This window comes from Drosophila willistoni, unplaced genomic scaffold (genome assembly GCF_018902025.1).
Source record: "Drosophila willistoni isolate 14030-0811.24 unplaced genomic scaffold, UCI_dwil_1.1 Seg571, whole genome shotgun sequence".
Lineage (NCBI taxonomy): Eukaryota > Metazoa > Arthropoda > Insecta > Diptera > Drosophilidae > Drosophila > Drosophila willistoni.
The window spans coordinates 24070-51220 of record NW_025814492.1 but is presented as its reverse complement, the minus strand read 5'-3'; the positions used below and the strand labels follow the sequence as shown (position 1 = coordinate 51220).

Here is a 27151-nt window from a genome sequence, read left to right as displayed (position 1 = left end):
TTTTTTTAATCTATCTGTTGCCGCCGAAATTCGCTAACTGCCCAGCAGACCCGACGCAGCCACCAATGGGTTAACCCATATCACTCATTCTCTTTCATTTTCATACTTATTCTTAAGCGCCAGCCTACGTGCTGGGAAATTAACCGTTGCATCTTGCGCTTTAAGCTTACATGTTAGGTTCTATGCTTGTTACTAAGCGGCGGACAGAACAGTTTGGTTACAACCGCGAGTGAGGGCGATTAATTTATAGCGGCTCGCTTACAAACGGCTCGCTTACAAACGGCTAGCTTACAATCATAGCGGCTCGCTTACAAACGGCTCGCTTACAATCATAGCGGCTCGCATAATAACGACTCGCATACGGCACACACACCATACACACCCCATTAGCATAAGAAATACACGTGGAAGAAATAAATGAAGTATCACGTGAAAAGTGGAGTGTTTTCTTGTGGGCCCGCTAAAACATCGAACCTTAGCGCCAAACTCAACAATTCTATAAATTAATGGCAGGAATTAATTCTATAAATTAATTCTATAAATTATGCCAGGAATTAATTCTATAAATTAATTCTATAAATTACGCCATAAAGGCAATGAATTAATTCTAAAAATTAATTCTACAGATTAATTCCATAAATTAATCTTACAGTGGTAAACCACTAAATGAACCGGAAAAGTTAATTATTTAACTCAACTCGACGGGTCAACCCACGGTTCTACACGCCAATCATATAGAGGTTAACCTCGATGATTGCATAACCAATCACTAAATTGTGATACATAACCTCAACGGTCAACCGTTTACGACCTACATAGGTCACATAACTAATCAACATCGCTTAAAAGTATAAACTCATTGGTAAACCATGGCAACAAAAGACTTATCAAGTGGAATATATCATTGCAAGAAATGCATGCAGGAAGACAATGACCGCATGGTGCAATGCAATCGATGCTGTTCCTGGTATCATTTCGACTGCGTTGGAGTAATAGACGAGAAATCTGAGAACAGCTGGAACTGCGACTGCGTCAACGTGTCATCGGAAGTCATCACAACCATATTGAGCAACGCCCTGCAGAACCTCGGAAATACCACACGAGCAGGCGAACCTCAGGCTACTTCGTCACCAGCAAAACCAACGGCGCCGCTACCAGAACCGGATCGGGACTTTGGACTATGCCCGCCAAAAGTATTCCCGGACACAGCTAGGACGGCTATTCCTATTTTTACTTCTGCCAAACAAAAAGCGATGGTCACACACTCAGCTGTGCGTGACACGTGGCATTACGATCACGAGGCACCGCAGCTGCCGTTCCTAACCTCAAACAACACGCGTGCTACGACACGCGAACAACCGCACCTAAGTGCTACGCCGATGGCTCCCTGGAATTTCACAAATACTCAAACCAGGGCTGCATCGTACTATCCAGAAAGTAAAGTGCGAATGGACATAGACCTAAACACAGCCATACCAAGCGCGGCACAACTTGCAGCCCGTCAAGCGATACCGAAAGAGCTTCCAACATTTGATGGCAATCCTCAGAACTGGCCTCTATTCTACAGTAGTTTTCAGACAAGTACGGAAATCGCTGGGTATACGAATGCAGAAAATCTTATGCGGCTGCAAGCTAGCCTGAAGGGAAAAGCACGTGAGTTAGTTCAATCCAAACTCCTGTTACCAGCAATGGTCCCTGAAATCATACAAACATTACGTATGTGTTTCGGTCGGCCAGAGCATATTTTGCACAACTTACTGGAAAAAACGCGGCAACTACCCGCAATAAAAGATAAGCTTGAACCACTTATCGAATACGCACTGTGTGTACGAAACATCTACTCAACGATGGAAGCATGTGGACTCACAGGTTACATGCAAAACCCAATGCTCGTACAAGAGCTACTAGAGAAACTCCCCACACAATTGAAGCTGCAGTGGGCAATGTTTCCCAAAGACACTAAGGTACCATCAATGGAATCTTTTAGCAAATGGATCTACGACATAGCTGAAGCAGCAAGCCAGGTAACATCGCCGCTTTACCATAAGAAGAGCGGAAGCCTAAATCATCACACAGAGGCACCTAAAGAGCAGGTCAAGGAAATTACGTGCGTCGTATGTAACGAACCTGGGCACAAAATACACAGCTGCCCATCGTTCAAAGCCACGCCACATCAACGAAAGATGTCTTTTCTGAAAAATCACAAGCTCTGCCAACAATGCCTAAACCGTCATCACCAAAAGTGCCAACGTGAAAAGGTTTGCGGCATACGAGGCTGCCGAAGCAAACATCACCCATTGATCCATGAGATGCAGCCGATACCAGAGGCTGCGAAATCCAGCAGCCCAAACAGACCAGCTATGGTCACCAACGTGCATACACCGGAGGGCAAGCACACCCAACGATCCAGAGAGTCTGGCTCAACATATTTCCTTGTCATTCCAATACAAATCATCAATAAAACGAAAGTCACTAACACTTTTGCATTTCTAGATGAGGGATCGGCACTAACGCTCATCGACAACAAGGTCTTTAAGCAACTCGGCTTAAAAGGCGTTCCAGATCCACTGTGCCTAAAATGGACCAACGATACAACACGCGAAGAAAATGCATCGGAACGTGTCACGCTTACGGTTGCCAATCCACATAATGGCAATCAATTCTACTTGGAAGAGGTTCACAGTGTAGATACCCTGGATCTACCTGTACAGTCTATCGACATAAGGGCTCTCGCCAAAGAATTCCCCCACCTAGCGGGACTACCGATAGCATCATACACCAACGCACGCCCAAGCATCCTAATCGGCACAAATAACTGGAACCTCGCCGTACCCCTTAAAATCAAAGAGGGGGCATGGCACCAACCAATAGCGTCAAAGACGCGACTGGGATGGGCACTACAAAGCTCCACGCCATCAAGGGCCATTAGAGCTAATGTCAGCGTTCACATGTGTGGATGCCGAGACGCAGACGCCAAGCTGCATGAGATCATCAAACAAGCGTTCTCATTAGACGCTACCACAGCAAAACCGCTATCATCACCAGAAGAAACTCAAGCTCTAACCAGACTTGAATCTACTACCGCCTTGAAGAACGGCAGGTACGAGGTCGGTCTAATGTGGAAAGACCCTGAAGTTTTATTACCTGATAGCTACGCAAACGCACTAAAACGGCTTAAATGCCTACAAAAGCAATTTTACCGACAACCACACAGTTGAAGGAGCAAATCACCAAGCAAATCGAAAACCTCGTCGAAAAGGGCTATGCTCGCATGCTGACGCCGGAGGAAATAGCTGCACCAAACAGACGGACATGGTATCTACCAACCTTCATAACTAAAAATCCAAATAAACCAGAGAAGGTCCGGCTTGTATGGGACGCAGCCGCCCAATCCGGCGGCAAGGCCCTGAATGACTACATCTGGAGTGGTCCAGATCTCCTAAACTCCCTGTTTGACCTCTTACTCTCATTCCGAGTGGGACGAGTGGCGATCTGTGGTGATATCGCCGAGATGTTCCACCAGATCCGAGTGAGACCAGCAGACACCCATGCGCAAAGGTTTCTGTGGTTCGACAGCAAATCCGAGAGGCAAGAGCCTAACGTCTATGTTATGGAAGCGCTTACTTTCGGAATCAATTGCGCACCCTGCATTGCACACTTTATTCGTGACAAAAATGCAGATCGATTCTGCCAACAGTACCCTCAAGCAGCACAAGCCATGAAGGACTACCACTACGTGGATGATTTTATATACAGCGGCGACAACTACGTGGAAGTCGGAAACATCGCAACTCAAGTCAGAGACATCCATGCAGCAGGTGGTTTCCACATACGCAATTGGTCTTCGAACTCAAAGGAGGTCCTACGAATACTAAAGAGCGATTCGCTACTCCCCGAAGCTGTCGAAATTACCGCAACAGAAAAGGTACTCGGCTTATATTAAATGCCGAACTCCGACGTATTCACATTCATCTGCAAGTTCGCCAGGCTGAAGCGCAACGTTTTAGACAGTGACAAAACACCAACCAAACGCGAGCTCTTGCAAGTACTTATGTCAATGTACGACCCACTCGGCTTCATCTCATGCTTTACAATAGAGCTGAAAATCCTACTGCAAGAAGTCTGGAGAAGCGGCATTGGCTGGGATACTGGTTTGCCCGACGCATTGTTACCCAAATGGATACGATGGAAACGGATCCTTACAACAATCGCCGGATTGACCATCCCGAGATGTTATTTCAACAGCAGCGATCAAATCCATGATGTCCAGTTACACACGTTCGTTGACGCCAGCGAATTGGCATACGCAGCAGTCTGCTACTTTCGGATACGCCAGGGGGAAAGAACCTACCTCAGCTTCGTGGCCTCCAAGGCGAAAGTGGCACCGTTGAGTCCACTATCTATACCAAGGATGGAACTGCAGGCCGCAGTTATCGGAGCAAAGCTGAGCAACCGAATCCAACGCAATCCAAGTTTGTCAATTAACTCGAGTTGTTATTGGTCCGACTCAAAGACTGTTCTCAAATGGCTTCGTATGGATCCACGAAAGTTTCAGCAATTCGTCATGCACCGCGTGGGCGAAATACTGGAATTCACAAACGTTAGCCAATGGAATTGGGTTCCAACCAACCTTAACCCTGCAGATCTTGCTACTAAAACAAACAACGCCAATAAATATAAAACTTGGCTACACGGTCCAGACTATTTGCTGCAGGATCAACACGAGTGGCCAAAATGCGATGATTTGGGGCCACCAAACAATGCTGAAGTCAGGCATAACATACTCTTCATCGACAATTCGCCGATGGAGCTAAACTTAACGCGGAATATTTTTCCGACTGGCGCAGGCTATATCGAGCTTTAGCGCGCTTCATTCTCTACATTGAGAAACTGAAAGCGAAACAAAAGAAGGCATCGCCACCTACAGAGGTGTCTTACGAGATGATTCAGCAGGCACGCACACTCCTACTGCGGCATGCGCAGTCATCTGAATTCAACCCAGAAATTCGCAACTTAACGAGAGGTAAACCTTTAAAAACAAATTCTAAACTCATATGTTTGAATATCTTTCTAGATGAAAACCAGCTCCTACGTACCCGAGGGCGAGCAGAAAACCTAAACGGCCAAAACCAAATACTGCTCCCATATGGGCACCACATTACTCGGCTCATAGTGAACTGGTATCATCAGGAAATGCACCACACATCCCATGAGACGTGTATTAACAGGATTCGAGGCATGTTTTACATACCACGTCTACGAGTCTTATACAAAGGCATGCGGAAGTCTTGCCAACGCTGTAAAAATGAGAGCGCCATGCCTGTTCCACCGCAAATGGCTCCCTTGCCCATCGCCAGGCTGGCTGCCTACCAACGTCCCTTCACTTACGTCGGTATCGACTACTTCGGGCCCTTCTTGGTTGCTGTAGGACGGCGAAGCGAAAAAAGATGGGGCGTTATTTTCACCTGCCTAACCATACGGGCAGTGCATATAGAACTGGCGTGCTCTTTGGACACTGCATCGTGCATAATGTGCATCCGAAACTTCATCAATTGGCGCGGGACCCCGAGAGAAATTTACAGCGACAATGGCACTAACTTCAAAGCTGCTGAAAAGATTATCTGTGACAAAGCGCAGACGATCAACTTCAACGCCGTGCAACCGGCGTTCGTTGACATCAAATGGAAATTTAATCCACCAGCCGCTCCTCATATGGGGGGAGCATGGGAGCGACTTGTTCGTTCCGTCAAGACTGTACTCTACGCAATCTGCCCAGCGAGGAAATTCACCAGCGCGGGGCTAAAAAGCGCACTCTGGGAAGTGGAATTCATCCTAAATTCCAGACCGCTTACTTTTGTCTCTCTGGACAGCAAAGACGACGAGGCTATCACCCCTAACCATCTACTACTAGGGTCAGCAAGCGGCTATAAACCAGTCTTCGAAACCACACATACCGTACAGCACATGTGGCAAGCTGTACAAGAATTCGCCGATCAATTCTGGCGACGATGGGTACGCGAATACGTTCCAGATTTAGCCAGGCGAGGAAAATGGTTTACGAAGAGACCACCAATAGCAGCTGGAGACGTCGTTGTAATATTGGACGAGACTCTGCCCCAAAATAGATGGCCAAAAGGTATAGTCGAGCAAACAATCCTGGCCAAAGACAACCAGGTGCGTCGAGTGATCATCAGAACTGCCAACGGGACTCTTCAACGGCCCGTGGCTAAAGTAGCTGTATTAGACGTCGGCTGTTTTGGAGCAAAGCAACCCCCTGAAGAGAGCAGCTTTACTGGGGGGGGAATGTTGCCGCCGAAATTCGCTAACTGCCCAGCAGACCCGACGCAGCCACCAATGGGTTAACCCATATCACTCATTCTCTTTCATTTTCATACTTATTCTTAAGCGCCAGCCTACGTGCTGGGAAATTAACCGTTGCATCTTGCGCTTTAAGCTTACATGTTAGGTTCTATGCTTGTTACTAAGCGGCGGACAGAACAGTTTGGTTACAACCGCGAGTGAGGGCGATTAATTTATAGCGGCTCGCTTACAAACGGCTCGCTTACAAACGGCTAGCTTACAATCATAGCGGCTCGCTTACAAACGGCTCGCTTACAATCATAGCGGCTCGCATAATAACGACTCGCATACGGCACACACACCATACACACCCCATTAGCATAAGAAATACACGTGGAAGAAATAAATGAAGTATCACGTGAAAAGTGGAGTGTTTTCTTGTGGGCCCGCTAAAACATCGAACCTTAGCGCCAAACTCAACACTATCCTTATGTACTGTTTTTGTCTTATTTTTATTGTTCCCAATTTTTATGTTGTTAATTTTAGATAGTTCTTCAACTTCGAATGGTCCTAAATAGACTGAATCAAGCTTTTGACCAGCTTCGTTTTTTAAGAAAACTTTATTTCCTATTTCTATTTTAAAATCTGCTGACTTATTATCATAAAAGTGTTACTGGTTTTCTTTGTGTTTTTTTTCTAACATTATTCTAGCTCTATTGTATGCTAGTTATAATCTAAACTTAACTTCTTTAGCATAGTCATCCACGTTATATAACGGTTCTATTCTATTTATTCTATTAAAATGGATTGCTAAATAATTTTGTTTACCAAATACAAGTTTATAGGGACAGTATTTGTGTGTTACTGATGGGGTTGTGTTAAAACACAAAATATTGTAAAACCATATGTCCCAATCAGTTTTTTCGAATGTACTCATTGAATGTCTTATGACTTCTTTCAACGGTACCCAAGGTTTGGTAGTGGTGTGCGGTAGACATAATGTTGTCTATTTTTAAATATTTGCACAAGTCATTTATAATTCAATTTTTGTATTCTGTTCCCATGTCCGTAATGACATTGGACCGAACTTCAGAATAAAGGATTCAAAAATAGGTTTTGAGATTGTTGTAGCGCTTTTTTGGGAACTGGTATTGCTACTAAGTATTTCGTTAAGTCACATATTAGAGTGACTGCATAATCATTTCCATTATTTTGGTAGTGATTATGGTGTCTACTATTACCCTATCAAAAGCATGTATGGGGGTTTCTGTAATAACTAAGGGTGTACTTATGTGCTTCGTCGTTTTTGACTTTAGGCATTTTTCACATTTATTAATGTAGTCTTTTACATGACGTGTCATGTTTTTCAAGTAATAATGTCCTTTTACTTTGGCCAAAGTTTTTGTAATGCCTGTATTGCCACCCTGTATGGGATCATCATGGTATGTAGAAAATATTGCTTCTTTATCTTTTTTTTTTCTATAATTCTATAATGGATTAGCGGTACTCTTAATGTTTTCAATATTTTATTGCCAATTTCTTTAAAAGATTCTATTGAAAATGTTACAAAGATCTTTTCACTCGGTGCCAATTTGAGTTGTTTGATGTCAAGTATACCGGTTTGTTTTTCAAGCCTTTGAAAAAACTGACCTAAGTCTGGATTTCCATTGGTGTACAGATCTCCAATCTCAATTCTTGCTATAAATTTTTCCCATGTTTAAGGAAACATAAATTATGTGTTATGCGCAAGGTCATTACTTTTCATACTTCATCATTGCAGAGTACTTCATGTATTTTGGGCTTAGAAGCATCATTAGGTACGTGCCTAATTGTGTTTTCAGTTTAATTCTCTGGCCAGAGATTATTCTGTCTACTTTGTTGCCTGGTATTGACTTTCAGGACATTTGCTTTTGTATTTTTTAAATCCTGTATTGTAAAGCGGGATAATGCATCCGCAACAAAATTATTTTTTCCCTTCAGATATTCTACTGTAAACTCATATTCTTCTCGTTAGTGGTCTGTTTTGACTCTGAAGTGTTTGCCATATATATATGGGCGAAAGTGTATAATTGCCCAGTATATCGCAGCTAGTTCTTGCTCAGTAGTACATTTATTACTTTCACCTTTTTCATTCTTAGTAAATGAATGAGACGTGTATGCTACTGGCAACTGCTTATCGCCATTAGTTTGAGTTACCGCTGCTCCACATGCATATTTGCTCGCATCTGTTATTATACAAAATTTTTTGCTAAAATCTGGATACTGCAGTAGTGACCTAAGTCTAGATTTCCATTGGTGTACAGATCTCCAATCTCAATTCTTGCTATAACTTTTTTCCCATGTTGGAGGAAACATAAATTATGTGTTATGCGCAAGGTCATTACTTTTCATACTTCATCATTGCAGAGTACTTCATGTATTTTGGGCTTAGAAGCATCATTAAGTACGTGCCTAATTGTATTTTTATTTTTATTCTCTGGCCAAAGATTATTTTGTCTACTTTTTTGCCTTGTAGTGACTTATTAAACATTTGCTTTTGTATTTTTTAAATCCTGTATTGTAATGCGGGATAATTTCCCTTCAGATATTCTACTATAAACTCATATTCTTCTAGGTCAAGTCTGATTCTTGTTAGTTTTGAGCTCGGATTTATCATAGAAAATAAAAACGTTAGAGGTCTATGGTCGGCTTTGACTCTGAAGTGTTTGTCATATATGTATGTAAAGACGAGATGGGCACACTGATATTAGATTTCCCGTATTTTGATGAGGCGTGTAGCAGCTGAGAGTGAGAGGCATCTAAGAGAGAGAGTCGTGAGTCGAAGAAGATATAAACAGGTTACGAGAGCGTTCGGCAGTTGTGAAATTAATTATTATTCTCAAAGAAATATATGTACTACACCTCAATTTAAACATTTCAGTTAATATTAGTACAATAAACTATTACATATACATATAATGTTAACCTGACATTTGGGGGCTCGCCGGTTTTGTGTGTGTTAGTGCATGTATAATGTGGAGAAAGTTCTTAGAAAAATATAAATGTGGTTGTGCTGGAATTTAAAAAACAATAAAGTTGTAAAATTGCGGTTGATTTTGTAAAAGTTGGTACAAAACATCCAAATAAAAGTTGTACAGTTGTGAAAATTCCAGTAGTGAGCGGTAGCTTTTCTAAGAAATCGTTCTCGAACAGTCGGTCAGTCGGCGCCACGAAGTCGTGAAAAAACGAAATGTCGCCATCATTGCGCACACCAGCGAAGTCGAAAAACGAAAAGAAGAACAAAAAGAAGATTGTTGAAAAGCAGACCTTGAACGAAACGTTTGGTTAAGTGGAAGAAGAATCGATAAAAAATAATATGGAAGTTAAACAAGTTAGTGACGTAGAAAAAAGTGATCCCAGAGATCTAGATATAAAGATGCAACAGTTAATACAAATGTTTTCTCTTAAAATCGAAGCAGATGAGAGAAAGTATGCAGAAGTCAAAATAAACCCTGAGCATTTCGAAAAAGTTGTATGTGTGTTCGACGATTACAATATACCGGTAGAGAAATGGTTTGAGAAATTCGAGCAGAGTGCCGAAGCTTACGAGCTCACAGACAAGCAGATGCGAGAAATAAAATGAGTGGTGCGGCACAGTTATATCTCGAGTCAGAAACAGTGAGTGATTTTCAGAGTTTGAGACAAATGTTGTGTTGTGAGTTCGAGTCAAATTTAAGTAACGCTTACCTACATCAACAGTTACGCGATCGTAAAATGCACAGTGGTGAATCGTTTCACGAATATATGCTAAATATGAGAAAAATTGCTAGTGCTGGAAAAATCGAAGACGCGGCGGATATACGGTGCATAGTTGATGGGCTAAATATTAAAACCGAGTTCAAGTTCTCAATGTACAATTGTAAATCGCTAAAAGAATTACAAGACCAATATGGCGAATTCGAGCAATCACGTCTATTGCAAAAGTGGAAAACATTAAAAAGAAAGAATTTACGCAGTGAGCACGAGCGTAAAGACTGTAATAGTGCGGATAGAAAATGTTTTAGTTGTAATGAAAGTGGACATATTTCAACTAATTGCCCCAGAAAGTTATCGGCTGTTTGTAAAATAAATATACAAAAACGGGTCAAGTTGGTGTCGTTGAATGGCGTAAATGTTGACGGTTTGATCGATACGCACTCAGATGTCACTATTGTAAAGAACTCTTTTCTAAAATACTTGGGTACGATTGATTTAAAAGAAAGTTGCTTAATGCTAAGTTGCAAAAGCTAAACAAAAGCAAAAAGCTTTTTCGAGACAGAAGTCATCCTAGATAACCTAAAGACGTAGCAAAAATTGGTAGTGGAGAGCAACACTATGGACTGTGACGTTATTTTGGGATACGACTTCGTTGAGAAGTTTAGAGTATCGATCGATGAGCGTGGATATACATTTATGAGCCTGGTTGAAGACACCAAACAATGTTTTTGACATCTCATGTAGTTATTCGGCCCCACCGCAATATCAAAATCAAGTCGAAGCGTTGATACAGGATAGCTATCAGCCGAATGATGCAGAGAAGGTAAATTGCCCTATTGAGTTAAAAATTGTACCAGATGGCGCAATAATCCCATTTAGGCAGTCACCCAGTCGTTTGTCAGCGACAGAAGCGAAAGCGGTTAAAAATCAAGTTAATGAGACAATAATTTGCGGGTTTGTGTAGACTACAGGAAGCTAAATAGCATGGTCTTGGAAGACTGCTTTCCAGTTCCTATAATGGATGAAGTGCTTGAGAGATTGCAGGCAGCAAGCTTTTATGCGATTATCGATTTGGAAAATGGATTCTTCCATGTGCCCATAGAGGAATCTAGCAAATCATTTATAGCGTTTGTTACTAGAGAAGGATTATACGAGTTTAATAGAGCGCCATTTGGATTTCGTAATTCTCCTGCTTCATTCATTCGTTTCGTTAACCACATATTTCAGGATCTGATTAACAAGAATATAATGCAATTATATATGGATGACATTATAGTATATGCTAAGTCAGCAAACGAGTGTCTAAACAAAATCAAATTGATATTAGAAACTGCAACAAAGTATGATTTGAAAATAAAATGGGGAAAATGTAGTTTTTTGCAAAAACGCATGCTTTCTAGGTCACGAAATTGAAGATGGAAAGATTTGGCCCGGTAAATATAAATAACAAAACGATTCAGGCATTTCTTGTTTTAAACGGATTCTTTAGAAAGTTTATTCCTCGGTATGCGCAGATAGCACGACCCCTTACCAAGTTGCTGAAAAAAGATGTTAAGTTTATTATGAGTCCAAGATTCAGGCGTTGCAGCAATTGAAAACGGCGATAATAAGTGAACCAATGTTACAAAATACGGTTTTGGAGCGATACTACTTGAGCTATTTGACAACAATTTGCATCCGATCTGTTTTTGGAGTAAGATCTAAAGCAGATTCGAAGAGGCATAGCTACATTCTTGAAATCAAGGCAGCATTTATGGCGTTAAAAAAATTTCGACATTATTTGCTAGGGATCCCGGTGAAATTGGTGACAGACTGGATTGCATTTAAGCGAACTACGACAAAGCTGGACAACCCAAGGAAAGTTGCGCAATGGATATTGTATCTACAAGATTTCAATTTGAACGTGGAGCACCGATCAGAAGTTAAGATGCAGCACGTGGACTGTTTAAGCCGTTATTCGCAGTCGTGCTTAGTATAAAATATGAAATAACAGCGCTTTTAAAGATGGCACAGCAGACAGATGATAATATTATCGCAATTATAGAGGTACTAAAGCAACAACCATATGAGAGCTTCAACGTGAAAGGTGGTTTGCTATTCAAAGAAGTTGAAGGTAATGAGTTATTGGTAGTACCAAAGCTAATAGTACCATTTGGAAAGTAAAGTATCAAGATTGATTGCAAACTGCATAAAATGTATAGTTCATAATAAACAGCTGGGTAAAAAAGAAGGATATTTACATTGTATAACCAAAGGAGACACACCGCTACATACTTTACGTTTCGATCATTTAGGACAAGCAGTTCAAATTCATTTTGGTAATGGTAGATGGTTTTTCGAAATTTGTATGGTTGTTTCCAACGAAGTCTACAGGTCAAGAAGTAATTAAAAGACTCATCGAATGGACAGACATTTTTCGATTTCCCGAGAGGATCATAAGTGACAGAGGGGTGGCCTTCACATCAAACGCTTTTAAAGAATTCCTTCGATCAAACGATGTAGAGCATGTACTGTCAACCACAGGAGTAGCAAGGGCAATGGCCAAATCGAACGAGTTAACCGTTGTATCCTATGATCGGAAAAATATCAACAGATGAACCTACGAAATGGTATAAAGGGGTTTCTCAAGTACAGAAGGCTATTAACAGAACGATGCATTCATCAACGAAAATGTCACCTTTTGAAGTCCTCTTTGGAACGAGAATGCGTAACCATATAGATGACCGTTTGCTGGATATATTACAGGAGGAACAAGTAGATCAGTTCAACGACGATCGTCTAAAGCTACGACAAAAGGCTAAGATTAATATAGAGAAGGCGCAGGCGATTTACAAGAGGAATTATGATAAGAACAAGAAAGGTGAAGCTATCTATCAAGTTGGCGATATGGTAGCTATAAAGAGAACGCAGCGGGCCGTAAATTGGCAATTTTTGCTACGCACTTAACTTAGTTTAATACTTTTGAGCATACAATATTTTTTGTTTTGTTTGCAGGTGCATAAATAAACAAATTATTTGGTGCTCCCACCCTGTAACATGCCACGTATAATTGCCCGTGAGAAAAGCACGGCTCTTCTAAATCCACACACTTGAAGGGTGTTGAAGGGTTTGTCCTTGCGCTTTATTTATCGTCGCACTGGGAATTGAAGACTTTTTAATTCGAATGGCATGTCAGTTGATATCAATGGAATCCTTGGTATTAATACAACTTCTCCTCTTTGCCAGTTAGAATTGTTGCTTCGATTAAATTAGGCATTAATTTTTTTATACAAAGTCTTGTTCCACTTTCAATTTTAAAATATGTGGTGGCATACCGGATAGCTCCAAAGAATTTAGAAATTCCACAGGATAATTTACTGCGTCTTCTTCTTTAGCAGTATGATATTATGTCACCTGGTAATTTCTGTTGAATTTGATCATTTATTTCATTCACATTTGAATTGGTTAGTGCTAAAATTGCTCGTTCCCTCAGCCAATCCTGATTTGTATAGTTTTTAACTATGTTTGGAAACACGTGATCAATTAGTTCTTCTTTTGATGGCAACCGTCATCTCCTCTCCAGAACAAAATCGGATATTGTAATGCGTCATAACAACGATGGAGTTCAGAAATACGATTTAGTTGCTCATTCCTACGATGCAAAACAATATCTCTTTGATGAAATTGTTTGTTGTGTATTAAGTGCATTAAATCGGCTGGCATGTTGTCCGAGTGGTGTTCTGTCAGCACGTATTATGATTTTATGGTCATCGGTGGGCATCTGATCCGGTGCATTCTTGAATAATTTGACCAATTCTTTGTGCTGATGGAAAAATCTTTGCAGCTCACTCAAGATTTCTCTTCTAACATTTGTAGCAATTGCGCTGGTTCAATTCTCTATCAACATCACCAATGAAATATATTTGTAAAAACTGATGGTCAGCATCTGGGAGTGGCAACAGTGACCCAGCCCTATGGTATATCTGACCTTGAATCTGGAATTTTTTTCTCATAAATCAAATTGCATAGTAAGTACTAAGAAGTAATTACCTTAAAGGTCGGCATAAATCCATCTCTTATAATATTTGTAGCCCCAAAAGATGTCATTTGAAAGCACGAATTGTACTTTTGAATATTTTACAAAAACTTATTTGACGCTTGTGAATTGCCATAAATTAATGAGTGCAAAGGGTCTAGTAGAGGTTCTAATGCAGGCAATTAACTTTTCCAGAAGCACAGCACATGGCAGGCGTTTCGTTCATAAATTTCAATGCTCTGCAATGCACACATTCTTTATTCATTACGTCCAATATTGGAATATATGCTATAATCAATTGTGCTATCATAATTATGAGCCGCCAATTCCATGTTGTTTTCAACCGTGTTCGCATTACGTCTACGACATTCTCTTCGTCTACCAGTATTTGAACGTCTTGGAAGTGGCATTTTTAATGTGGTTTATATACAACTCACTTAATTTTTTAAATTTTAACCTCATTTTTCTTATTGAACGCAAAAGATTGACATATAACAGTCACGAATGCAATGATCTGGCGACGAATGCCATATAAACAATACATCAGTCATTAAATGTATGGCAGCAGCACTGGTATATTAAAGCTATATGTTATACAACACTAGACGTTAGAGGTTTACATTGAATTGAATTGAATGTTTTATTCATTCGTTTTAAAACGCCTTAAGTTAATTGGTCAAATTCCAAATTAGCTATCTTTTGGAAAAACAAAAATTCCTTGCGCCATAACGAATATTTAAAAAAAATGGGCGAAATTGGTTGATTCCTTATAAAAATGAAGTAAGTCGACTTGACGACTTTGGTATACCATACACCAGTAAAGCAAATATTTCAACTTTATTAAACAAATGCATTTTCACATGCTTCTTACAAGCATATCTTAGTATCTCTTAGTATCTGGCTCACTCTATTATACGAGCACCCTAGCGCCCACACCAGCCAACGGCTAACTCCGGCCTTATGGAAAAACGTTTATATGCATAACTCGACTGCTTTTTGTCCGATTTTGATCAAATTTGGTATTTTGCTAGATATTAGTATTAAATTTAGGTGTGCCAAATTTGATTGCATAAGTTAAAAAATTACGGGAGATAATGAAGTTTTTCCAATTACGGGGGCGGAAAAGGGCGTGGCAAAATTTATATACATACAACATGTGCATTTACTAGGCGAATATACATACCAAATATGGTGACTCTAGCTGGAATAGTTTTTGAGATAAAAGCTTTTTCTAAATTGCGGGGGCGGAAAGGGGCGTGGCAAAAATTTGAAATAAACTCGATCACTCTACATACTACACGAGTCTACATACCAAATTTGGTGGCTCTAGCTTTTATAGTCTCCGAGATCTAGGTGTTCATACGGACAGACGGACAGACCGAAATGGCTAGATCGACTCGGTTGTTGATCCTGATCAAGAATATATATACTTTGTGGGGTCGGTGATGCTTCCTTCTGCCTGTTACATCCATTTTAGCGACTTTAATATACCATTTCACCCTATGGGAGTATGGTATAAAAAACCGGCTTACAATTTTATATATGTGGGATTTTACTTTATCCCGGTTTATTGATTTCAATAATATTAAAGGATGTGATTTCCTTATTTGGTCTTATATTATTAATAATGTTTCTTTGTGTTAAGAATACATATATTTTATATTATTTAAATGGCCTTAGTGATAATTTGGGTGCGCGATGTGATAGAGGAGAGAGTACGATTGCGAGTGCTCTTTAAATCAACGCTTCTCTTTATTTGCTAATGAGTGAGCCAACCAGATAGGTAGGGCCGCTGCGTGTCGTTTTGTCTCGCTCACTAGCTACTGCCCGATTGCCATGATTATGCCCGCCTGACACTTCATTTCCTACATATATATAGATAATGTATGGTAGCACCACTGGTATATTAAAGCTATATGTTATACAACACTATACGTTAGAGGTATACGTTGTACAACACTGGTTCGTTATTTGAATTCATTTTATTCACTCATTTTAAGACGCCTTTAGTTAATTGGTTAACTGAAAATTATGGTTTATATTAAGGCTTGTTTTTCATAAGTTTGAGTTAACGCTGCTCCACATGCATATTTGCTCGCATCTGTTATTATACAAAATTCTTTGCTAAAATCTGGATACTGCAGTAGTGACCTAAGTCTAGATTTCCATTCCATTTCCACAGATATCCAATCTCAATTCTGGCTATAACTTTTTTCCCATGTTTGAGGAAACATAAATTATGTGTTATGCGCAAGGTCATTACTTTTCATACTTCATCATTGCAGAGTACTTCGTGTATTTTGGGCTTAGAAGCATCATTAGATACGTGCCTAAATGTATTTACATTTTTATTCTCTGGCCAAAGATTATTTTGTCTACTTTGTTGCCTGGTAGTGACTTATTGGACATTTGCTTTTGTATTTTTTAAATCCTGTATTGTAATGCGGGATAATGCATCCGCAACAAAATTATTTTTTCCCTTCAGATATTCTACTGTAAACTCATATTCTTCTAGGTCAAGTCTCATTTTTGTTAGTTTTGAGCTCGGATTTATCATAGAGAATAAATACGTTAGTGGTCTATGGTCAGTTTTGACTCTGAAGTGTTTGCCATATATATATGGGCGAAAGTGTGCAATAGTTCAGTGTATTGCAGCTAGTTCTTGCTCAGTAGTACTTTTATTACTTTCATTTATTTCATTCTTAGTGAATGAACGGGACGAGTATGCTACTGGCAACTGCTTATCGCCATAAGTTTGAGTTAACGCTTATGCATATTTGCTGGCATCTGGTAAAACTAGCTGGCCCGGCAAGCGTTGCTCTGCCCCATTTTTACTTGCTGGCGAATTAATTGTTTAGTTCATCCATTAAATGTTCGATATGGCAATTTTCAAATTTTTTGCTACGCACTTAACTTAGTTTAATACTTTTGAGCATACAATATTTTTTGTTTTGTTTGCAGGTGCATAAAAAAACCAATTATTTGGTGCTCCCACCCTGGAACATGCCACGTATAATTGCCCGTGAGAAAAGCACGGCTCTTCTAAATCCACACACTTGAAGGGTGTTGAAGGGTTTGTCCTTGCGCTTTATTTATCGTCGCACTGGGAATTGAAGACTTTTTAATTCGAATGGCATGTCAGTTGATATCAATGGAATCCTTGGTATTAATACAACTTCTCCTCTTTGCCAGTTAGAATTGTTGCTTCGATTAAATTAGGCATTAATTTTTTTATACAAAGTCTTGTTCCACTTTCAATTTTAAAATATGTGGTGGCATACCGGATAGCTCCAAAGAATTTAGAAATTCCACAGGATAATTTACTGCGTCTTCTTCTTTAGCAGTATGATATTATGTCACCTGGTAATTTCTGTTGAATTTGATCATTTATTTCATTCACATTTGAATTGGTTAGTGCTAAAATTGCTCGTTCCCTCAGCCAATCCTGATTTGTATAGTTTTTAACTATGTTTGGAAACACGTGATCAATTAGTTCTTCTTTTGATGGCAACCGTCATCTCCTCTCCAGAACAAAATCGGATATTGTAATGCGTCATAACAACGATGGAGTTCAGAAATACGATTTAGTTGCTCATTCCTACGATGCAAAACAATATCTCTTTGATGAAATTGTTTGTTGTGTATTAAGTGCATTAAATCGGCTGGCATGTTGTCCGAGTGGTGTTCTGTCAGCACGTATTATGATTTTATGGTCATCGGTGGGCATCTGATCCGGTGCATTCTTGAATAATTTGACCAATTCTTTGTGCTGATGGAAAAATCTTTGCAGCTCACTCAAGATTTCTCTTCTAACATTTGTAGCAATTGCGCTGGTTCAATTCTCTATCAACATCACCAATGAAATATATTTGTAAAAACTGATGGTCAGCATCTGGGAGTGGCAACAGTGACCCAGCCCTATGGTATATCTGACCTTGAATCTGGAATTTTTTTCTCATAAATCAAATTGCATAGTAAGTACTAAGAAGTAATTACCTTAAAGGTCGGCATAAATCCATCTCTTATAATATTTGTAGCCCCAAAAGATGTCATTTGAAAGCACGAATTGTACTTTTGAATATTTTACAAAAACTTATTTGACGCTTGTGAATTGCCATAAATTAATGAGTGCAAAGGGTCTAGTAGAGGTTCTAATGCAGGCAATTAACTTTTCCAGAAGCACAGCACATGGCAGGCGTTTCGTTCATAAATTTCAATGCTCTGCAATGCACACATTCTTTATTCATTACGTCCAATATTGGAATATATGCTATAATCAATTGTGCTATCATAATTATGAGCCGCCAATTCCATGTTGTTTTCAACCGTGTTCGCATTACGTCTACGACATTCTCTTCGTCTACCAGTATTTGAACGTCTTGGAAGTGGCATTTTGAATGTGGTTTATATACAACTCACTTAATTTTTTAAATTCTAACCTCACTTTTCTTATTGAACGCAAAACATTGACATATAACAGTCACGAATGCAATGATCTAGCGACGAATGCCATATAAACAATACATCAGTCATTAAATGTATGGCAGCAGCACTGGTATATTAAAGCTATATGTTATACAACACTATACGTTAGAGGTTTACATTGAATTGAATTGAAATTTTTATTCATTCGTTTTAAAACGCCTTAAGTTAATTGGTTAAATTCCAAATTAGCTATCTTTTGGAAAAACAAAGATTCCTTGTGCCATATGTACAGTAGCAGGGTAGTGTTGGCTCTCAAAAAAAAAAACTGACACCATGATATTAAGATCTTACAGCGGATCGGGACCCTAATTTGTAACCGTAGCTCTTCCGGGTGGGGTGGGTTGTTGCTGCAGTTTTCGAAACATCTCGCTACATATAATTTATTATAGAGTCCCTAATGAAGCTAAAAGAGAGAATTGCATTCTCAAAAAAAACGAACAAACATATGGCTTTTTAATGTCGCAAATAACAGGACAAAAAAAAATACCACTAAGTTAATCAACTAGCTATCTAACACGAACTCCTCCCAATATATGATGTCTTACTCTAGTATGGCTTAGATGTTGGCTGCCATTATGCATCTATACCCTCCCGTCCATGGCCAATAACAAAAGACAAAAATTTGGATATGTTAAAGGACCCCAAATGCACATTCTATTTCATCGGTTTTATATAATCATGTTGTGGGAACTTAGACTTCTATTCAAAATACATTTTTCTTATTTGCTTATTCTTCAAAAACAATTTCATTCGCAAAGGCATTTTTTCTCTTCACCGTATATAAATTCTCCCACTACTTTACTTAAATCTACGCTTCATTATTAACTATTGTATTACATATTTTTGTTGTTTTCTTTTTTTTTTTTCTTTTAATGATTACTGTAAACTATATGAATAACCAGATTTTTACCCTGCATTTAATAGTGATGCAGACTGATGCAATAAAATAGTTACAAATTTTTTCAAGGTTATTCAAAAAAAATTAATCGCGACACCGGATTATTGATAGCACTTATATCTTTTAATAATTTTAAGTTAATTAATTCAAAATTATCATGATCATTCGTAAGTGTAGTTTGTATGTGTGATAAAGGCAAATAAAATTTAGAATGCATAAAACAATAATAGCGAGTGAGCAGCATAACATAGGTATATGTGGTCGTCAAACATTTTTTTCTTTTGCACTTTAATCTTAATCACCATATGTTATGCGCTCTAGCGGTAAAAAGGTAAAAGTGATAAAAAGAATACACTTACATTTTGGAAAGTCCACCGATGAAGGCCTTCAGCAGCTGGATCATGTGTTGGTTTTTGATGTTTTTAAATATACTTTTTATGGTTTGGTTTTACCGAATTATACGATTCTATTAGTGTTTTAAATGCTTAATACCGACACACAAACTCACAATAAAAAAATTGACTCTAACATAGGTGCGCTGAAAAAGGGTATCTTTCTTTCCGTTATAGAATTGACACTTTTAATTTCGATAAAAATTTTCGTTTCTTCTGCAATTACAATTTTTTTTTCGTTTACAACCCCGACAACTAAAATTAATATTTTTTTCCAACAATTTTTGTGACTGAGTATGTTCATTTACAAACAAAAATTTTCTGTATGACCACTTTATAATTTTCTCTCCTTTTACACACAACTTTTCGCCTTGTGACAGCTAACATTCAAACTGGTCAAACTATGACGTCACTGTTGACTGATGTTTAACACGAGCGAATTAATTTTCTCCTTCTGTAGAGTTGTTTTGGCCATGTGGTGTTGGTGATAGGCCTATGACGGATTATGCCAAAATTTACGTAAATTTTTCCTAGATCGAATAATGTGATTTTAGACGAATGTAAAAAAAATTTTCTAGTCGACATACCTTGTGAAATGAATATAATGTAGAGGCTGAATAACCTATGGTTCTAGGGTTCACCACGAGGTTAGTCTTACGCCTCCTATGCCTCTATGTCGAGATTGGTATCCAAAAAATTTAATTACTGCAGCTGCCTTTTACTTTTTGGCTTGTTGCTGGGCTTACGAATATTTTATTTAACCCGAGTGAATTTATTTATTTGGTGAATTTCACAAAACAAATTTTAACTGTTCACTTTATTCTTCGGGGAACGAAAGCAATTCGTCGTTAAGCCAGAATAATGAAAAGAGGTGGAAGTGAGGTGGGAAGGTTCTTATATACCCTTTCCCTTCTATTCTCAAAGCCCTCCCTTTATGAAGTTAGCTGCGGTTACGCTGCAAAGCTTCTGCAGAGATGCATTATTACTCTTTTGGCTCCCGTGGCTCTTTACCGGCAGAGGCTGGGCAGAGAAAAAGGTCACTTTTGCGAGTCGACGCACACAAAAATTTGTGTGCCTCGAGTTTTATGACGGGTCATAAAACGACCTTTTTTGGGTCGAGCGAGCGATCGTCGTCGAACTTGTGGGCAGAGAGACGGACAAGTCCCGAATTTTACGGGGAGGGGGAAAAAGGTCTCGATCTCGAGCTCGCAACTTGTGGGCAGAGAGACGGACAAGTCCCGAATTTTACGGGGAGGGGGAAAAAGGAACGCAATCTCGAGCACTCATCAAAAACAACCCTTATTTTTACTTGTCCCTCACTCCCTCTGCCAACAAGTTGCGAGCTCGAGATCGCGTAAAGAGCCGGCTCCCAAGTTAAATTTCCGTGGCCACCCTTGCTATAAACGGTTATGAATTCGCCACATATTTTTGATCGCACTTGATAGTTTGCGATAAACTCAAATATGCGTCGGATAATTAGTATTTAAATTTACACGCAACCATTACAAACACAGGTAATTTGACAACTACCAGGAGGAAGATTACCTGGAATTTTAAGGTCGAATGTCCTTCGCATGATAAGTTCCAATTTCTTTCCCCTGCAAAGTTTCCAATAAATAATACGCATTTCCCAATTTCTTGTTAACTCGACATTGCGAGAACTGAGGTCCTAATTTCTTATAGTTCTGACTAAAATTGCTCAAGTTAAAATTTCTTTTAAAAATTTCTTGGACGACCTTAAATGAAACGGGACTGGATCTTAAATTGTATTGCCTTACATTACATTCGTATGCTTTTTTACTATTGTCTAGAATATCCTTACGAATCAAGGTAAGAGTATCTGTTCTATTAAAGGGTATGGATTCTTCTACCAATTGTAAATTTCTCAAAAGTTTATATTCGTCGCCATGACTAATTTTTTTTCTTTTTTTTTTTTTTAACGTTTAATATATATTTGTTGAATCTACTCTTAAATTAGAGCCTAACAACAAGATTGAGATATTTTTCTTAGACTAGTACTTAAGATTGTTTGTGGCGGGGCGGAAGGACCGGAATAAGCCTGAAGTGATTGGCGGGTGCCAATTTCTGCAGGGGTCTGGTGAGTGAGTAATGCAATTAAAACGCGCGAGAACTTCGTTTAAGATTAATTCTGGTTTATTTCTATTTATGTTACATGTTAGGTGTCCCGACACACACGAGAATGTTTCGGGTTGAAAACCGGTATATTATCGAAAGCAACGAAAGAACGGGTGTCCGGGTTAGATGTTCGTACTGGATTGAATATGGCGATTTACAGCAGAACCCTTCGTCACCCTCCTCAGTGTGACCGAATTCGGTTTTGGAAAAAAACCCTACCCTCACTCTCTGCTGTTCACCCGGTGGCGTGAACATACCGCCCCCCTTGCAACAAGTTGCAATTGCCTCGCTGGACATGTCTAAGGATGGGGGATGGCAGCGTTCTGGATCGCCAAGACACGGGTGGAGATGGAGGGGGAACTTTGGATGCAGATGGAGTAGGCGGCACGATGGCTGATGACCTCTGGATAGAAGTCCGAATGAAAGGCGGGTGCCTTTCGGGTCTTTGCTCTTTGGGTTGGATGTAGGCGACAGAGCTGTCGATGTGCAAGAGCGTGTGGTGTTGCTTGCCACATCGATGGCATCCTGCTGTGCTCCTGCAGGAACCATTGGAATGCTCATGAGCCAAACAGTTCGGGCAGTATCCGTTGCTCAAGACTACCCGTAGCCTGTCGTCAGCTCGTAGTCCTCGAAACTGTCGGCACTGACGGAGCGCGTGTGCCCCTTGACAAACGCGGCACCTGCAGCAATTAGAACTGCGTTCTAAATCGGATGGTGCTGCTGTCCTTAGAGACATCTTCGGCCTGCTGGAGGAGGTGGACCGAGACCTTCTGGATTTTCCAGTAACGGATCCACAGAGAACCCATCCGAACATCGTCTCGATCCCCACGAAGGAATCACCAACATTCTTGATGATTCGTTCCCCAAGGATAGTGGGAAGGAGCTCGGCTCCAAGCACCAAATCCACAGGAGCTTTTTGGTGAAATTGCGGATCAGCGAGCGGAAGGTCAAGCGAATCCTGCTTCACCTTATTCGGGACGGCGCGGGACGGAAGTGCTTCAGCTACACTAGGCAGCACCACGGCGACTGCTTGGAACCGTCGCAGCGGTTCGTCAGGAGGAGAAATCTGTAAGCGGCACACTTTGTCGCCGCTACCAGCATCGCATTGCCCAATGCCGCGAATGCTAGTTGATACTTTGCAGCTTGGAGGATTAATCAATTCAAACATTCTTTGGGAAATAAAGGACGCTTCGGATCCCATATCAATCAAAGCGCGGATTGGAAACTGCTGGCCACGATGATGAATAGTTACCCTTGCAGTACCCAGGAGGCCAGTGTTGCGAGTGGAGGCGAAGTAACTTCCCACGTTTACATGAGGGCTGCTGGAAGAATCGGAGGACGCAGGATTCGAAATTATACAAGCATCATGTGCTGAGCTCTCTTGTACTTGAGCGGAAAAGGCCTGAGCTCGTGCCGTAGGTTTTCGGCTTACGGACGGAAAGGTCTGACCGCTAGAGCTTGGTTGAAGGACATCTGTGGCCTCTAGTACACGGTGGCGTTCAGTTAGGAATCGATTAAGGTCGTCCCATGATGAGACGGCGGTCTTATTTGGAACGGACTGTTCCCACAACAGAAGGGTGGATTTGGGCATTTTGCTCGTACAGATTGCTATAAGAAGGATATCCCAATTGTCTGTACGAGCTCCAGAAAGCTTAAGACCGGTTAAGCAACCTTGAATTGAGGTCTGCAATTCTCTCAACGCTTTGCCAGACTCTTGTGTTACAGCTGGGATCTGTAGAAGCTGCTTGGCTTGGCTCATAATCAATAATCGATTATTTTCGTATCGCGCAGTGAGGTTATCCCACGCGGACTGGAACCCTTCATTGGTCAAGGGTGACCTAGAAACAATGGCTCTGGCTTCACCGCGAGTTTTGCAACTTAAGTGGTAAAGTTTCTCCACTTGTGTTAGGCTTGGATTATGGATAAAAATCGCGGTAAACAAATCACGGAATGTAGGCCAAGCCAGGCTGTCTCCGTTAAAGATTTCGACTTCGCACGGGGGAACTGTGTGGCTTTGATGGGTGGAATCGACGGAGAGCCTGACTGGTGGGGAGCCATTTTTGTGGACAACTGCTCGATTCGCTCTCCAAACAAAGTCCCGCCTCGCACATATACCATATAACAATAATCATGTTTAGCTTTAATTGTAGCTATGTGCTTCGGACTATCGTCGTTCTTTTGAGCCGTCAAGGCTTTATAGCATCGTGAAAACTCTGCCTCGACTTTTGCCCAAAGTGACTTAAGCTGGTCTAAGTGTATTTTAATAGAGACGAGTGGCACATCGTCAGCTAAAGCCTGGGCCTCGCGAGCCTCGAACGCCGTTAATGCCTCGCACACGGCAACAAAGTCGGAAAGAGGCATCGTAGAGTGTCCTCTGGTCTATTACGAATCGAATGGCAACAAACGTGGACTTAGAGCTCTCAAGCGAGGAGATCGAAACGAAGCTGTAAGTGGACTGTATAATTTAAGGATAGAGGAGGAGTGAAAAGGAGAAATGTCTCCTCTTTTTAATGACCACAATGAATAAGCAAAGATCGCATAAATGAAATTAGAAGGATTTATAATTTTCCTCGCAGTTGTGGGAATAATTATAAGGATATATAATCACTTGGATATTAAAATTTATACAATGTGGAAAAATGTTAAAATTTATAAGAGTATTTAAAAATATGGAAAAATTGAGATCAGTAGGATTGGGAGTGCCGATAACTTTTCAACGAAGGAAAAAAACTTGGAATTAATTCATTAAACGGACAAGATCAATTTCATGGATCTGTGAGGAAAAGATCAAAATGCATCAAGACAAGCATAAATATTAATTCCATATAAATAAAAGGTTTTTATTTTTCTTTAGAAAATAGTTTGCGAATTAAATTCAATCAGTCGATTGAAATATTTTTGCACAATACGAAAATCACGAAGGAAAATATGGATGTCGTGACCGAGTCACGGCTTGGCTCAAGTGTCAGCACTGATGAGACTTGAGTGTCAGCACTGATCGGGAGTCAGCTGTTCTGCCGTGTTTTATGTTTTGTAAATTTAATTAATTGTAAATTGTTTAACGAAAATCACGATTTCCTGCTTTAATTATGTAGGTTTCGAATTATTAAATTGGGGAAAGCCAATCGGAGTGGCTGCAATTAATTTTGTGTGGGTGAATTCAAATTGTATGTGGACATATGTATGTATGTATGTACATATGAGAGTGGTTACCGCGGCAAAAATTAAATTGTATGTACATATGTATGTATGGATGTAAAAATTATTTGACATAAATAATTTATGCCGATGGACTAATGATCAGCCCGTGAAGTGTACTTTACACTTTAAGTAAAGGTAAGTGGTACTTTATAAATTCATTCTCGATTATTAAACACCTTTACTTGCAGGTTAGAAAACAGCTGTTTTTACATGTATGTATGTATGTATGTATATGTGTGTATATACATACATATGTATTGCTATGCAATTGGACTTTTGGACCATCAGAATTTCGAAGAATGAAAAAAAAATGCACTTCCTAAACACAAAAATGATCGGGAAATACCATGTAACCCTTGGAACAGGTCAGGTATGTACATACAAGTATACAGAAGTGTGTAGGTCGCTATGGAAGAGCGGGAAACCTCACACTTTTGTAAGTTTATAATAAGAAATGTTGTACTTATCAGGAATTCCGCCGATGCAAGCTGGAATAGCGGAAGGATATCCGGCTCGAAGGACCAATGTTTGTGGCGGGGCGGAAGGACCGGAATAAGCCTGAAGTGATTGGCGGGTGCCAATTTCTGCAGGGGTCTGGTGAGTGAGTAATGCAATTAAAACGCGCGAGAACTTCGTTTAAGATTAATTCTGGTTTATTTCTATTTATGTTACATGTTAGGTGTCCCGACACACACGAGAATGTTTCGGGTTGAAAACCGGTATATTATCGAAAGCAACGAAAGAACGGGTGTCCGGGTTAGATGTTCGTACTGGATTGAATATGGCGATTTACAGCAGAACCCTTCGTCACCCTCCTCAGTGTGACCGAATTCGGTTTTGGAAAAAAACCCTACCCCTCACTCTCTGCTGTTCACCCGGTGGCGTGAACAAGATAAATCCTGGGGATATTGCAGGCGGCCCTAATCACTTGTTATTGGGTTGCTCTGTCATTTCTTTTAAGACGAGTTCTATTATTAGTTCGCGTAAGGGAATTGGCAAGAACATTTGGGTGTGCATCCAGTTTCGCAGAATACTTTAGTTGTTGAGTACCTATTTCAGATTTTACGCTAGGTATATTTAGATCATTTTGAATGTTGTCGTTTCGTATATACCACGGGGCCCCAGTGATTGATCTTAAAATCTTCGACTGCGCTGTTTATATAATATCGACATTGCTGGTACTTGCATTTCCCCATAGTACGGCTCCGTAAGTCCAGATGGGTTTCAGTACGGAGTTGTATAGGAGGACTTAATACTCCAGACGTAGAGGAGACCGAGCATTGATGATCCAATGTAGGCTACTCGCTTTCAGTTTAAGCTGTGACTTTTTTGCTTCGATGTGCTTGCGCCAAGTTAGTCTTCTGTCTAGGTGGATGCCAAGGTAAGTGACATCCACGGCTTCAGGAACTGGTACGTTGTTTAGCATTAGAGCTGGGCAGTTTCTTCTGTTAAGCGTAAATGTAACATGTTTGCATTTCTGCTCGTTGACCCGGATACGCCAGGTTGCTAGCCATTCCTCTACCACCTTAAGGTGTTCCTCTAGTTTTGCAGAGGCTTGTATTGGGCATTTGGATCTGCTAAGGATTGCCGTGTCATCGGCAAAAGTGGACATTGTAAGTCCTAAACTCGTTGGTAGGTCTGCAGTGTACAGCAGGTAGAGCAATGGGCCGAGTACACTGCCTTGCGGTACACCAGCTTTGATGTCAAAATCAGCGGAGACGGAGCCATTACATCTTACAGCGAATTTCCTATTGTAAAGGTAAGATTCCATGAGTTTGTGTGTGTACTGTGGCAGTTTTTGCCGGATTTTGAACATCAGACCCTCCAGCCAAACTCTATCGAAAGCCTGGGCAACGTCGAGAAAGACAGCCGCACAGTATTCTTTTAGTTCGAATGCTGTTCGTATTTCGGATGTGATTGACTTGTTCAATTGTACCATGTTTTTTCGCGGAAGCCGAACTGGTGTGAAGGGATTGTGTTCTCCGATGC

The 27151-nt window shown here is 40.2% G+C and overlaps 2 protein-coding genes across 2 annotated transcripts; both read left to right on the top strand.

Annotated features, from left to right (window-relative positions):
- The first annotated feature begins 3943 nt into the window (after positions 1 to 3943).
- LOC124461635 lies at positions 3944 to 4864 on the top strand. The gene has a single exon (XM_047013139.1). The coding sequence runs from the start codon at positions 3944 to 3946 to the stop codon at positions 4862 to 4864; it is 921 nt and encodes a 306-aa protein (XP_046869095.1).
- A 452-nt stretch (positions 4865 to 5316) lies between these two features.
- On the top strand, positions 5317 to 23033 carry LOC124461634. Its single transcript, XM_047013138.1, has 3 exons — positions 5317 to 6174; positions 12781 to 12924; positions 22692 to 23033. Exons 1-3 carry the CDS (start codon positions 5317 to 5319, stop codon positions 23031 to 23033), a joined length of 1344 nt encoding a protein of 447 aa, XP_046869094.1.
- Positions 23034 to 27151: the final 4118 nt, after the last annotated feature.